This window comes from Nyctibius grandis, chromosome 4 (assembly GCF_013368605.1).
Source record: "Nyctibius grandis isolate bNycGra1 chromosome 4, bNycGra1.pri, whole genome shotgun sequence".
Taxonomy (NCBI): domain Eukaryota; kingdom Metazoa; phylum Chordata; class Aves; order Nyctibiiformes; family Nyctibiidae; genus Nyctibius; species Nyctibius grandis.
This window is the reverse complement of record NC_090661.1, coordinates 22,195,254-22,208,950: the sequence shown is the minus strand read 5'-3', so window position 1 is coordinate 22,208,950 and position 13,697 is coordinate 22,195,254. Positions and strand designations below refer to the sequence as shown.

Below are 13,697 nucleotides of genomic sequence, written 5' to 3'. Positions count from 1 at the left end.
GAAACCATGCCAAGAACAGCACTAACAATTTAACAGTAAAGGCCTCAGGAATGTTTTCTGCCACTGTTTAGCTTACTAGTGTCAGTGCAACCAGACATCTAGGGGGAAATTTGACCTCCTGGTAATATATCTAAGCACGATTTCCAGTAACAACAAGAACAAACTTCTGGCCTAGCCCTGGCATGGAAAGACTGATGTATCCATCAATATGTAAGACAGTATAAATGGGACTTTAGAAAGTTGGAAACATTTCAGGAAAGTCCTTGTTGGAGAATAGTAGGCAGCTAGTACTAGTAAACCCAATCTTGTCTGCATGCTCTGTGAAGATTTCTTTCCTATTATTTGCTCTTTGTTGCTAAAGAAACACCATTTTAAAAAAACAAATAATGCAAAAGTAACTGAGGAAAAGATGTCTCTCACACTTTATCTTGTTCAGTCTTTAAACCAGAATCACCTAGTACGGAGTTCTTTTCTTCAGGGCAAGAGAACAGCTTCACCTGTCCTTGCAGCAGGGAAATTGCACACACCCAGCAGGGTGTGGTTGCAGAGTACAGCCTTGCCTTGCAGCAGAAAGCCCATAAGGAAGAGACCATTGTTCTGCAACAGATGCTCCAGTGAATACAGGCTACACTGCAGAGAAAAACCTAATAGTTCTTCCCATCAAATACTTAATATCCCAAGGATTTCTCTCCCAGGGAGCCTTGAATGGCCAAAGTGAGCTAGAACTATATGCTTCTTTCCCTGGTGTGTAAAAGGTTACAGTTCTCCAGTCAAGAACTGTAGGGAAGCTAAATTTATTCCTTTCCTTTTTTATTCTCAAGGAAAAAAAAAAGACTGGAATGGGTTTTCTCAAGTTATTTGCTTGCTTTTTTATGCTTATTTTTTACTTTGAATATATTAGGAACAGCAAGACTGACTTTTCCTCACAACACTGTTCCTCTCAGATACATTTATTTTGGGCTCTTACTTTACTTGATGGACTATAACAAAGATGACATTTTTCCAAAATGTTTATCTGTCATTGGAGTTATATAGCTATGTATAAAAGACAGAGCATATTTTACACTGACTTGTTGAAATTCTTCCATTCAGCTTTCCATCTCTTGATTTTTGCCTCGAGGTATCATGGAATTTATTCTGTCATGATAGCTGACTTCTGTTGAAGACAAATACTTCACACATGAAATGCACAGAGTTCTTTCAATGCCTTGTAAATGAAATACACACAGTTCTTCCCCTTACCTCCCTCTCTTTTTTTTTTTTTTTAAGAAAAAAAAAAGGTTGGTAGTCCCTCTCCGTCAAAAAAGGCAAAGGGCACACAGGCAACTTCCCTCCTGGTATTTGCCAGGTAGGGAAAAGTTTAAATCCCTCAGAGTCCAGCAGAGAGAGCTATATATATACCTGACAACATGGGAATTCCCCCTAGCTATTCCTTGCCAAGTACCAGCAGATACAGAAAACTAGGACAACTTGCTCTTTTAAGCGAAAAGGCAAATGAAGAACTATTCTCCTACTACAAGGAGGTCCCCAACTCCCACCAGAAGCCTCTCACCTAGCCCTCAGAAGTCGTCCCTTCTTGCTTCACCTCCTCATTCAAGTGATTCTTAGCCAGGGTCCCTGATCCTCCCTCCCCACATGAAATACCAATTCTGGAGGCTTTTTTACGTAGCTTGAAATAGAGGTCACAGACAAGAACAGACAGCAGGTAAGTATACATACCCATATACCCACATCCCCATGTCCAGGAGATACGGAATTTAGAAAGTCATCAACAGTATTTAAGAGTATTATAGTCCAGAGACTGCTCACTCACCCAGCCCCCTGCAGTGCTATTGCCCATGTGTTTTTTATATAAATATATCTGCAGTACTTCAGGAAGGACGATCTGCAGATATCCCAGGCTGGCTCAACCAACAGAGAGAGCCAAACCGGTCATTCCTATAGCTGTATCACCCAGGCCTGAGCGCAGGCAAATTTCAAAAACTCAGAAGCAGAGTTTAATTTTCAGACTCAACGACCGGACTAACAGCAGTTTAGCTCTTGAGATCCAAGCCAATTCCTGCACCTAGTTCTGTGCAGACGCATCTGCAGGCTCAGAGCTCACAGCCAAGTCCCACTGGGTGATACAGACATGAAATCACAGAAAAAAAGGGCTGTGAGAAGACTTAAGGTGGTCATCCAATCCATCTCATTCCTCTAAGTGTTTTTTTTTTACAAACTTGGAGAGAATTGCCTCTGGCACAGCAGATAATTGAACTGATGTTTCTCAAAATGTCCTGATAAGCACACTGATCACATACACAGCCTTCCTTACATGGTGCAATCTCACCCTTCACCCCTTATAATTTGATTTTGGAAGTCTGGACCTTGAAGACAGCTACAGACAGTATCAAAGGAAGAAAAAAACAGAAAGAAAGAAAGGGAAGAAAGAAAGAAAGACAGAAAGAAAGAAAGGAAAGAAAGGAAGGAAAGAAAGGAAGGAAAGAAAGAAAAGAAAGAAATGAAAGAAAGGAAGAAAAGAAAATAAAAGAAAGAAAGAAAGGAAGAAAAGAAAGGAAAGAAAGGAAGGAAAGGAAGGAAAGGAAGGAAAGGAAGGAAAGGAAGGAAAGGAAGGAAAGGAAGGAAAGGAAAGAAAGGAAGGAAAGGAAGGAAAGGAAGGAAGGAAAGGAAGGGAGGAAAGGAAAGAAAGAAAATCTACTCACCATCTGATAAAGCACTTTACTAAGCACTTCTGTTGGCTTCTGACCACGAGCTACAAACAGCATTTTGATATTAAATCAAACCTGTCATTATTTCTTCATAATTAGAAGGCTCCCAAAGTGAGGAAATGGCAACAACAGAAGGTGGACTGAAGAGTGAATTCAGTATAATGCCAGCTGTGCTTACTGGCAGACAGCATCTTTGAGTATGTGACTCACAGGTAAATGTTCTCTCTAGCCACATGCTCCTGTGATAGTTAGCAATGACAGTTATCTACTCCCCCCACCCCTGCCCTTTGCATCTCTCCACCTACTTGTTGACAAAGTTACTCTGTACAATTAAGTCCTTAACCTAGGCATGGATCAACCTGATTTTATATATCTTGTAAAGTCATTGCTTTAGAAAAACCCTGAAAATAAAACAGTGACCCTCTTCCCCGGCTTGATACGGCATTTCAGAATTACTACCCAGAAAAATTCTGCTTACCTCTGACTGTAGAAAATGCTACTTCTATTGGTTTGGGAACAAGACAAGCAGGCAGATTATAAGAGGTCAATGATGCAATTACAATATTAAATGATATCCTGTGAACAAACCCTATGTTTCCTCTAGGCTTACTTGCTCAGATTGTAACACAGTGTTGTTTTTTCATACCATCTTCATTCTGTTTATCCTTTCACAACCTCTAAGCTTACTGCTGATGTTAATAAATGTCCACATTTATTAATGCTGGACTTTATGTTACACAGTTAATTACATTACCTTCCTGTCACTCAGGTGACAAAAGCGACCTGCCTTGATTCATCTGAACAGAGAAGCAGGGTTGAGAAACATGATGCTAGTTTCCTAGCTCTTAAACCCTGACCTCTAACCACTACCCAATTTCTTTTCCTTTGGGATGCTTTTGTTTAGCCCACTAACTCTGCAACCTTTCACTTTGGAAACAGAAATTAGGATCCCACTGACCTTCCCTTCACCTTCTGGTCTATTCCAGTGTGTAATTTACAGATACTGCCGTATTTGTGTAGGTGGAAAACGATCGCTGTGGCACCAGTAGAAGAGAGACCATCACCAATTCTTTCAGACACTTCCTCTCAGGAAGAAACAGACAATGTCATCTCTGTTGCTCATTTTCCTTTTCTGATCAGAGTATTGAGTTGTATAGTATGGTCACCTGGATAAGCAATTGCTATCCACAAGACCAACTGCCCACTCAGTCCTGCCACCTAAACTCAGCAGCACACCAGCTCTCCCAGGAAGACCCCACCATGAAGATGACTCCACATAGCACACCCCCAGCTTTACCTAATGTGCTACATGCGCTGGGTTAGATTTGTTGGTGACACAGTGCTAGAGAAAGCCGCACAAATACATGGCAGCTCTCCAAACGGATCAATCATACTAATTTCAAGAGGCCACACATGGTAAACTCATACCCCAAAATAGTTCCCCCAGAGCCGTGCTTCCTGTTGCTCATGAAAAATGATGGAAAATAAAATCCTCTCCCTTTGGATTCTTCTGCCCTTCAAGGTTTCCCAGCATAAAAGAGAGAAACCAGTTCCTCTGCAAGAGGAAGCCCTCTTCCCTGCCAAGCTTGTGAATGCCAATGCAAACAGCATTTACATATTTGCATTTCTTACTGTGTATTATTCTGCTCACAGAACAACGCAAATGGAAATGAGGATGGGAGTGCTACGACAGAAGTAGTGATGGGGAAAGATCATAGATTACTGATGCCCTGGAATCAGATGTGCTGGGAATTACACAAGGCAAAGAGAAGACTATTTCTGTCTCAGAGAGAGAACATACTTAAATTCTTTAGAAAGTGAAAGATACAGAGTTTCCTAAGATAATGGTCCGCATCATTGCAGCGGTGCCATAATAAATCTTTTGCCTTCAGCTCCCACTGGCGGAAAATAGAGCGTTTACAGCTAGGTTCTGCACTCAACGTAGAGATTTGCACTGACAGTAAACAAAATTAGTAGATCGGAGAGGGCGAGGCCAGACTCTTAGGGCTTGCCCCCGTCCCAGCCACCTCACTGCCGACACCGGGGTCCCGCTACGCTGCCGCGCCCCGGCCGCAGGCCCCGCTCTCACAGCGCACGCGCTCCCACACGCGCCACAGCGGGCGGGGGCCGCTAAGCCTTCAGCGTGGGGCCAGGCTTTGAGATCGCAACAAGCGAAGTCCCCTCCAATGGCAGGACTACAGCGCCCGGCCTGCCCGGCCGCACCGCCCTTGGCCCCGTCCCCATCCCCGCCCGCCTCAGCTGACAGCGCCAAGATGGTGGCGGCGCGTCACGGGTAGCTCGGCGCCCGCCTCAGCTGACAGCGCCAAGATGGCGGCGGTGACGGAAGGGGAGTTTGCCGCCCTGCAGAGCCTGCTGAAGGTGAGTGGGCCGCCGAGCTGCTGGGGGACGGGGCGCCCGGCCCGGCGGCTGCTTCTCCCGGGCCGCGGCTGAGCGCCCCGCTTTGCTCCCCGCCAGGCGCCGTCGAGGGACGCCGTGCGGCAGCTGTGCCAGGAGTGTTTCTCCAGCCCGCCCGCCGGCCTCGGCCCGCTGGCGCAGCGCGCCTGCCCCGGCCTCGCCGCCGGCCCTGAGGAAGCGGAGCAGGTACGGCCGGGCGGAGCAGCGCCGGGCCCCGGCGGGAGGGAGAGCCGCCGGCGCGGCAGCGAGCGCGGTGCCCTCGGGAGTGGCCCCTCCCTCTGCGCGGAACGGGCGCGTAGGAAGGAGCAGGAGGACGGGACCGGCCCGCCTGGGCCTCAGCCTGCGGGAGGGAGGGGAGGAGCCGCCAGGAGCGGCCCGCAGCGGTGTGGGTTCCCGCACAGGGGTTGGCCCAGGCCCTCGGAAAGATGCGCGGCCCATGGGGCTCCCAAGGACCGCGGCCGCTGCTGTAACGAAACGTGCTCGGTAAAAGCGATCCTGCCCCGGAGGCACAGCCCGGAGGGGCCTTACAGGGAGGCAGAAGGGAAGTGCATGAGGCACGGGTGCTAGAGGACAGTGAGGACCTCAGCTCCTTACCTCTTAAGGCTGTGGGGCAGTACTTGGATGTCCAAGGCCCTGGTGGTGTAGGTCTCACTGCAGAAGCTGTGTTTCTCCTGACTACTGAAGGCCCATCCCGTGCTGTATGGAATGCTTTTCAGCCCAGCAAAGCCCTTTCCCCTCTTCCTTTCCTACAGCTGGTGTCTGCTTTGCACAACCTCACCAGGCACGTCGTGTACCGTGGCTTGACAAGGGCAGAAGATATCCTCTCTCTATTTCCAGAAAACTTCCACCAAAATCTGAAAAACCTTTTGACTAAGATAATCTTGGAGAATATGTGAGTGCGACCCACCTGCCATTTGCTTTCAACTGGAAAGTTAAAGCCTATGTATCTGGTTTGATATGTGGATAGTTGGCAGCATGCAAAGTCTTGTTTCCATGAATTTTGTATATGCCTTGGGCATAATCACACAGGATGGGGTGAGCAGTGTTGAATGAAATATGTCATCTGAGTGGAATGGCAAACAAAACACATCCATGGGCACAGAGGGTTTTCCCAAGACTTTTGGAATGAGTGTGGGCCTCATTCACATAACGCAAAGCCCCTTTTATCCTAACAACTCGCCTGTGTGGTGGAAAGATGCTACAGATGACGATAAAACTTAGAGGGCTAGATTTCAGCACTACAGAATCTGATTGAGTAGCATTTAGATGCCTGTCCACTTACCACCTTGGCTTAGGTGTAGAGGCACTGTGTGCAGTAGAGCGTGCATGAGATGGTGGCAGAGGATAGCAGTTCTGCATGCTTGTACATCTCACTGTTTGGTAGCCTATTGCTTTGATAAAACCAGGGAGAAAGGTACATGCCATAAATGAGTTGCACTTGCAGAAATACCAATAGTTGGTCACCAGTTTGCCTACCATTGCCCACCTGTGACAGCCTTTCCTTGGCACTCAGTGGCATAGGCAGTCTCTCTCCCCTGCTTACTGCTGCAGCCCTGGTGACCCTTCTGTTGGGGATAAGCCACTCTGAATGCTTTCTCTACCTTTTTTCTTTTTCTTTTTTTCTCCCAAAGCACTGCTGATACTGTTTTTCTCTTTTCTGCTTTTTCACAGCTCTGCTTGGAGGAATGAAGCACAAGCAAGTCAGAGTAAGTAGTAGTTCACATCTTGATGCAATTATTGTTTCCTGAGGTAATTTGAGTTTAGAATAGTGCATCGTAGTGTGTTTTTGTCACGTAGCACAGGGATACCCCCATTTGCCTTAGATGAAGCTGTATGAGTGTGGCATCACAGAGCTTAGCAGACGCCGACAAGCTTGTATTTAGGTCTGTGCTGCTGTGCTAAATTGTTTCCAGTCCTCAAGCAATTTCATTTAATGATCAGTCTGTTGCTACCTTGTGGAGTGCAGTGTATAGCAAGCATTTGCAAAATTTTTGAAGTAAAGCACTCAGACCTCCCCATTCAGGTAATTAAGTGATGTCCATATTCAATAACTGTGCACTGTAAAGGATATGTATATACTGGGAAATACCTTATCTTTGCACATCTAGTCAATTCTTTGCATTCCCCTCTTCCACACATCAGGAAGTACACTGCTTATGAATATGTCTGCTTTTTCCTCACTTTTCTAAACAGTGATGTAATTAAGGAATGCAAACTTTAACAATAGCATCATGGGCAATGAGTTACATCCCAGTTAGGTGTTCCATGCAGCAACAATACTTTGTTTTCTTCCCAAGAGGTTTTCTTTACAACTGTAGCACTTAGAGGCTTACAAATGAGAGGTGATACATAACAGAGTACTTTGAGGTCTGCATGGATCCTCTTTATCCTTTTCTTTGTCTGCAGAGGAGATAACGTCCAACAGCTAAACAGTATGGCAAGACTTGGAAATACACTGTCCCTCAAAGTTTTAATGGAGTATAAATAAGGAGAGGGAAGAAACTATTGCATAATGCTAATACTGTAAATACAGCAGTTGCTTATGTTAAACAATGTTCTAGTGTTACCAAGACACATGCTTTTTCATAGAATCATAGAAAAGAATCATAGAATGGTTTGGGTTGGAAGGGACCTTAAAGATCATGTAGTTCCAACCCCCCTGCCACAGGCAGGGGCACCTTTCCTCTAGACCAGGTGCTCAAAGCCTCATCCAACCTGGCCTTAAACACTGCCAGGGAGGGGGCAGCCACAGCTTCTCCAGGCAACCTGTTCCAGTGTCTCACCACCCTCACAGTAAAGAATTTCTTCCTAATATCTAATCTAAATCTACCCTCTTTCAGTTTAAAACCATTCCCCCTTGTCCTGTCACTACTTGCCCTTGTAAAAAGCCCCTCTCCTGCTTTCCTGTAGGCCCCCTTCAGGTACTGGAAGGCTGCTATGAGGTCTCCCTGAAGCCTTCTCTTCTCCAGGCTGAAGAGCCCCAACTCTCTCAGCCTGTCTTCATAGGAGAGGTGCTCCAGCCCTCTCATCATCTTCGTGGCCCTCCTCTGGACTCACTCCAACAGCTCCATGTCCTTCTTATGTTGGGGGCCCCAGAGCTGGATGCAGTACTCCAGGTGGGGTCTCACGAGAGCAGAGTAAAGGGGCAGAATCACCTCCCTCAACCTGCTGGCCACGCTTCTTTTGATGCAGCCCAGGATGTGGTTGGCCTTCTGGGCTGCAAGCGCACACTGCCTTTTTCCTGTGTCCTTAACTCTATCATGCATTAGAGGAAATCAGAGCAAGCGTGGCACACCAGCATGACACACTAGCTGGGTCTTTGCAACCCAGAAGCAAGGCTGGGTGTGTGGCTTTTGGAGCACCACCCAGGAGCTCTGCTCTGACACTCATGTCTTTGTATTCATTAGATGAATAACCCCGTTGGAATGAAATTGTCTTCTAGGAAATGATGAATTATTTTAGTATTGTATTCTTGAAATATCCCTATATGACATAGGGACCAAGGCAGTGATTTAAAGAACAGACATTCCAACTGACTGATCTATGTTAACATAAAAACGTGGATGGTTTCCTGCCCCTCCCAAGCCACCAGCCATCAATATTTGCAAATTAGCATACAAGGCTAAACAGATGCATTTTATGTTGTTGCCAAGTGCTGGTGCTGACAGACTCAGAACTGGGATTTGTTCCAAAAGCAAGAGCAAGGCAGCCAGTTCTGCACTGTTCCCTGGAGCTCTGCTCAGGGGAGCAGGAAGAAGAGGGAGAGCTTTTCCCCAGATAGAAAGAGAAATTTCTGTAAGCACTATTATGAAGCAACTTGAGCATATGGAGTTAGTAGGAAGGCTAGCAATTGACCCTTGGGGAGGAAGCTAGGCATCTTATGATAGGCAGAATCCAGACAGGCTGCAGTTGCCTATTGGGACAGCTCTTTCCTTAGCACTGAACAGAGGTTTAGTCTTCGCCTCTTCATCCACCTCTGGTACCCTTATATAGATGTCAAATAACTGCTGACAACCAGGTTTGATAAGGCTTTGCAAAGATACTTAAACCTACCAAGCACCACAGCTGAGACTTTAAATTGAGTTTGAGAATAAATGATCACCTCCCTACAGATCTTTTATGTGGTTGATCCTACATTTCATTCAGACTTCTTTGGAATCCCTAGCTGACATAAACAGGAACAGTGTTTCTTCAGGCACCATGGAGCCATTTATGCTGACATACTTACAGCAGTTAAGCCCCTTATCTGCAAATACCCTTTCCAAACCAAAAGGGTTTGTCTTTGTTTCCATGTCCTTAGTGTGGACTTTCTTCTAATGAGAATTTACTGTTTTTCACGGGAAACTGTTTGCTGCACTTTTGAACATAGGAAGTATAGCTCAGCTTTTACCAGAAAATGGAGTTGAAAAAGGTGCAAGAGGTGTTCCGAGTTTTATAAATGTGACAGTACCAAAGTGGAAATGACTTTAAGTATGCCTTGTTAAACTGCACCTTACAACTTGTTTTCTTTACATATATTTTAAACAAGGAATTTACCTTACAGACATTTTCCAAATTTCTGGACTCTGGTGGTAAATTACACTTTACCGCTGGGCAGTCAAGGGTTCAAGCCTCATCTTTTAACACTCGCTGTTGGTATCTGGTTGGATAAGTAATTATGCTTTCCTCTGGTTTGTAGTTTGTGTGAGAAAACACTTGTAAATCTGAGATTAAAATGTCCATACTGTTTCTTTTTCTCGGTTAAAATGTATTTTTTTAAATGAAAGTAGGAAACTGTGTTGTTCAAACAAGGGGGAAAGATATCTGCATGCCACCCATCAAAATACCTGCCTCAGTTTCACTTGAATTTATTCTTCGAATGTTCCTTGTATTTATTATTGGCAGCTGAGAGACACTGTTGAAAAACATTTTGCTCCCAGGAACTGAGAAAGAGCACTTGCAGCCAGCCTGCCGGTGCCAGAGTTTTGTTGGGAGAACCTTAATCTCAGCTTTTATGTCAGTTTGCGTGGTGCTTAGGGGCTTTTGATGGTTCATAGTGCAGTGAGCTCCTTTAAGTTCACACCATCATGAGAGAATATCTCCATGTCCTCTCTGCAAGAGACAGCTGCACAAATTTCTTGGCAGGGCAGCAACGTCAGACCTGTCCTTCTTCCCTTGGAAGGCTCACAGGGTCTCCAGTCCTGAACTAATGATGTCAGTATTGCACCGGAGCGTTGAATGATTAGGCTACATCTAATTAGGATAATATCTTCAATATTTTTAACAAATTGGCAGGACATGTGAAGATTGCAGTTTACTAATACATATGCTGTACTGCAGGATGCCTTGGTTCACAGGTTGGGGAGCTTGAAGTAACATGTTTTATACTGCTGGATTTTAAGAGTATTCCTGTATGCTTTCTTATCGGTTACAGAACAGAGCAATAAGCATGCAGGTCCCAGAGCAACTAATGATGAAACACTAGTTGAGTGTTGCAGGTAGCAAGGCAGGGGCTAAAGAGGTGGAGAAGACATCTTACTGCTCCCCTTCTCCCAGCCGCTTTGTGAATTTACTGAAGCTTGTCTTGCACTGTACCATCCTTGCATGTGATGATAGGAGAACCCTGTTGGTCCTTCCAATGTCATGAAGAGGCCTTCAGAGACTGGTTTATGGCAGAGTAAAAAGGATGTGAAATCACATAGTAGCACTAAAGTTGTACACTTCCCAGGGCCAGAAGTGGAGCAGCATGTACATGGTGGTGTTCATAGGTTCCAGGGTCTGGTGTCATCATGTGCTGCCCAGCCTAACAGAGCCATTTTCCATTTTTTAATCCCTCAGTCTCCCTGCCTCGGCTGGTCGACATGGACTGGAGGGTGGACATCAAGACATCTTCAGACAGCATCAGCAGAATGGCAGTCCCTACTTGCCTGCTTCAATTAAAGGTAACGTCAGTGGCTGTAAAGGATACAGGATCAAAATAACACCTAACTACCAGTGGTCGTGCAAAACAGTTCAGACAGGCATCTGGTGCTTGCCTATTGCCTGGTGGGCTATTAACAGACTTTCTCAGAGATGATCTTTGAAATACCACAGAGCCTGGGAATAATGTCTCTGATGAAAGCCCTCTTTTTGTTGCAAGGGAGAGTTTTCTTTGCATGCGGATGTGAGAAGGCAGCATATTTGTTCCTGGTCACCATTGTTCTCTACAGAAAGAAATAAGATAAATTATGAAGTCATAGCCCTTTAATTCTAAGCCACTCATCAGCATGTTTAGTTGGCTGCATTAGTTGGGAAATGACTTTTGATTACTAATAACTTCCTTTACTGGCCACATCTATCATTTGGGGAGTACAGCTAAACTTACTGCTTATATTCTACAGAGTTCTGGACCCCCTAACCAGTAAAAATGGGATGGGTGGGTTTCAGAGGAGGAGGAAAAAAAATCTAATTTCTGTGGGTGGGATGGGGTTAAGTATCGTACGTGGTATCTGTTAAGCTGCTTTTGATGGGGATGTGGCTTCCTGCCATGAGTCTTTTCAGAATTTCCCCATACTTATGGCAGTATATGCTTACTTGCACTCTGTCGATGGGAGCGTTCATCACTAGTGAGGCACGCATCTTAGAAAATGTGCCGTGGTCCTTCAAGATGGAGCTGGATGCCAAATTTAAAGCATTTTTCTTAATCTATCTATTAAACACTGACTTTCATAGTGGCACCGGAAAAACACATGAATGAATTTTTCATGCAGCTAACCTCTGCATTCCTATTTTCAGATTCAGGAAGATGTTGCCTTATGTGGAAATAGTCCTGTTGTTTCCGCACTGACTGTGGAACTGAGCAAAGAAACCCTGGACACTATGTTAGAAGGTCTAGGAAGGATCCGGGACCAACTTTCTGCAGTTGCAAACAAATGAACGCTCAAGGGCATGGATTCCAGCAGTGAGGAAGGGGAGTGTTCTCTACCTATAGCTCTCTTATGTTGCAGCCTAGTGTAACATGTTTTCTGTTTTAACAAAATAAAATTGAAGAGATTTCTTTATTGAGTTAATAAGATAGCTTTTGTAAAGCTAACACTTAAACATTCCTTTGGTCTGATGCCAAAAAGTGGTTTCCTAATATGTTGTTGAACAAAAGCTGGTCTCTATTTCAGAAAAGGATTTGAGGGCTCAGAGCTTGGCTTAATCACAAGGATCGTAACTGGAAATAGCAAATAGCTGCAGCCGATGAAGCAAGTGCTACCTCTCTGCCCTGAAAAGATCTAAAAGGCTCAAGCTGGTTAATGGGCTGCCTTCCAGCATTAGCAGACAAGGAGAGTGCTTCTCTCTGGAATGTGTGTACTGAGGTGCATGCTGGGTGTAGCACTCCCTCTCAATGAAGCACAGCCATGCTGCAGATTGTTATTACAGGATAATGCTTTGAAATAGGTCAATTATGCTACAACACATTCCCTTCTGATCAGCTTCATAGCACCACTTGCAAAATGACTAGTCTGAACATCTTTAACAGCAAGTAATTTCTTCTTTCTGTTTGAAAAGGAAAAAGGAGTTCAGATAGATAGTTCATGTTTGGGTTTATTGGACTCCGGGCTTTGCCTTCACTGCACAAAAACCAGACTAGGAAAGTAAAGAATTGATGGCCATTGTCTGTACTGTAGGAAACCCTTCTGTGACAATATGTACCTGTACTTACCCAAAATGTTCTGTTGTTTGTACAGATCTTCATTTAATTAAAAAATGAACTGCTAATTGATTTTGTGAATTCTTTTCAGTCTAGAAGAGATGTCTTGGGTTACCTTAGCCTCTTTGTGATGGTGCATTATTTCTAAGCTGGTTTAATGGATGTTCACATCTATTGCTGAAGAGGGATCTTTTTCCTGTTCAAATTGATTCATCTTTTAAACTGTCTTTTCTTCTTTATAATACAGTTTCAGGGCACCTTTTTCCATGGAAACCAGCTCTGTGCAGTATTACAGGTGATGACCCTAACCTAAAACTTTATGTGCATTGAAAGTGTGGAGGAGTAAGTGCAGAAAATGAACAAAATTCAGACTCATCTTTCTGATGAGCTTCTATAAAGCTCCAAACTGGAAGACTGGATCTAAATGCTTTGTTTGTGGCAAAGTCCCACCTTTCATAAAACATTTGGCTCTCCTTCAAGACAAAAAACATTGTCTCTTGTGTTTGGAAACATGAAATCATTTGAGAAGTGTGTATAAACTACAAAGCTTTGTTGATTTTGTACAGCCCCACAGAGTGCAGGCTAGAGCATAAGTGTAAAGGAAGCCTGTGCCTTTAAAAGATACTGGTGTAATACAGCTTATGCACCAAGATGAGATGTATGACAAGTCACTTGTTAAGGTCTACTTTGAGCAAAGATTGTAATGCTTAGTATAGTATCAAGGTAAACTGGTAAATTTCATGTATAATAGGAAATCTAAAAGGAGAAGATGGATGTTCAAGAATCTATTCCATAAGATTCAAGCTGTGAAAAACATCTGTAACAAACTTCCTCAGTTTGAGGAAGTTTTGTTGCCTTTGCAGCCTAGCCTTAAAAAAAAAAAATCTCAAATAGTTTATATTGTTCTGTTTATTTTA

The 13,697-nt window shown here is 44.4% G+C and overlaps 2 protein-coding genes across 12 annotated transcripts in view; one reads left to right on the top strand and one right to left on the bottom strand.

Moving 5' to 3' along the window:
- The window catches only part of PRR5L (proline rich 5 like), an 84,913-nt gene extending 81,988 nt beyond the window's left edge, over window positions 1-2,925 (bottom strand). For 3 of the 10 annotated variants that reach the window (XR_011048013.1, XM_068399069.1, XM_068399081.1), the window contains exons 1-2: window positions 1,720-1,831; window positions 1,071-1,156 (exon numbers count right to left, since the gene is read on the bottom strand). The gene's annotated coding sequence lies outside the window, so the exon portion shown is untranslated. Of the gene's footprint in view, window positions 1-1,070; window positions 1,157-1,552; window positions 1,629-1,719; window positions 1,838-2,702 lie in introns of those variants that run through there. The other 7 variants (XM_068399070.1, XM_068399073.1, XM_068399072.1 and 4 more) reach the window with 7 other exon arrangements.
- A 2,028-nt stretch (window positions 2,926-4,953) lies between these two features.
- Window positions 4,954-12,850, top strand: COMMD9 (COMM domain containing 9). 2 transcript variants are annotated; one of them, XM_068399243.1, is made up of 6 exons: window positions 4,954-5,087; window positions 5,184-5,309; window positions 5,876-6,015; window positions 6,795-6,829; window positions 10,941-11,044; window positions 11,877-12,850. In XM_068399243.1, exons 1-6 carry the CDS (start codon window positions 5,037-5,039, stop codon window positions 12,015-12,017), a joined length of 597 nt encoding a protein of 198 aa, XP_068255344.1. In that variant the 5' UTR covers window positions 4,954-5,036; the 3' UTR covers window positions 12,018-12,850. The 2 variants fall into 2 exon arrangements, with proteins under 2 accessions (XP_068255344.1, XP_068255345.1); XM_068399244.1 differs by lacking the exon at window positions 5,184-5,309 and having other exon boundaries at window positions 4,955-5,087.
- Window positions 12,851-13,697: the final 847 nt, after the last annotated feature.

What these genes read in the sequence shown, in the direction of transcription:
- COMMD9 (XM_068399243.1), top strand. Translation starts at nt 5,037, where the DNA reads ATGGCGGCGGTGACGGAAGGGGAGTTTGCCGCCCTGCAGAGCCTGCTG. An exon ending in GCCCTGAGGAAGCGGAGCAG is followed by an intron (nt 5,310 to 5,875) that starts GTACGGCCGGGC and finishes CCTTTCCTACAG; the next exon opens with CTGGTGTCTGCTTTGCACAA. An exon ending in CTTGCCTGCTTCAATTAAAG is followed by an intron (nt 11,045 to 11,876) that starts GTAACGTCAGTG and finishes TCCTATTTTCAG; the next exon opens with ATTCAGGAAGATGTTGCCTT.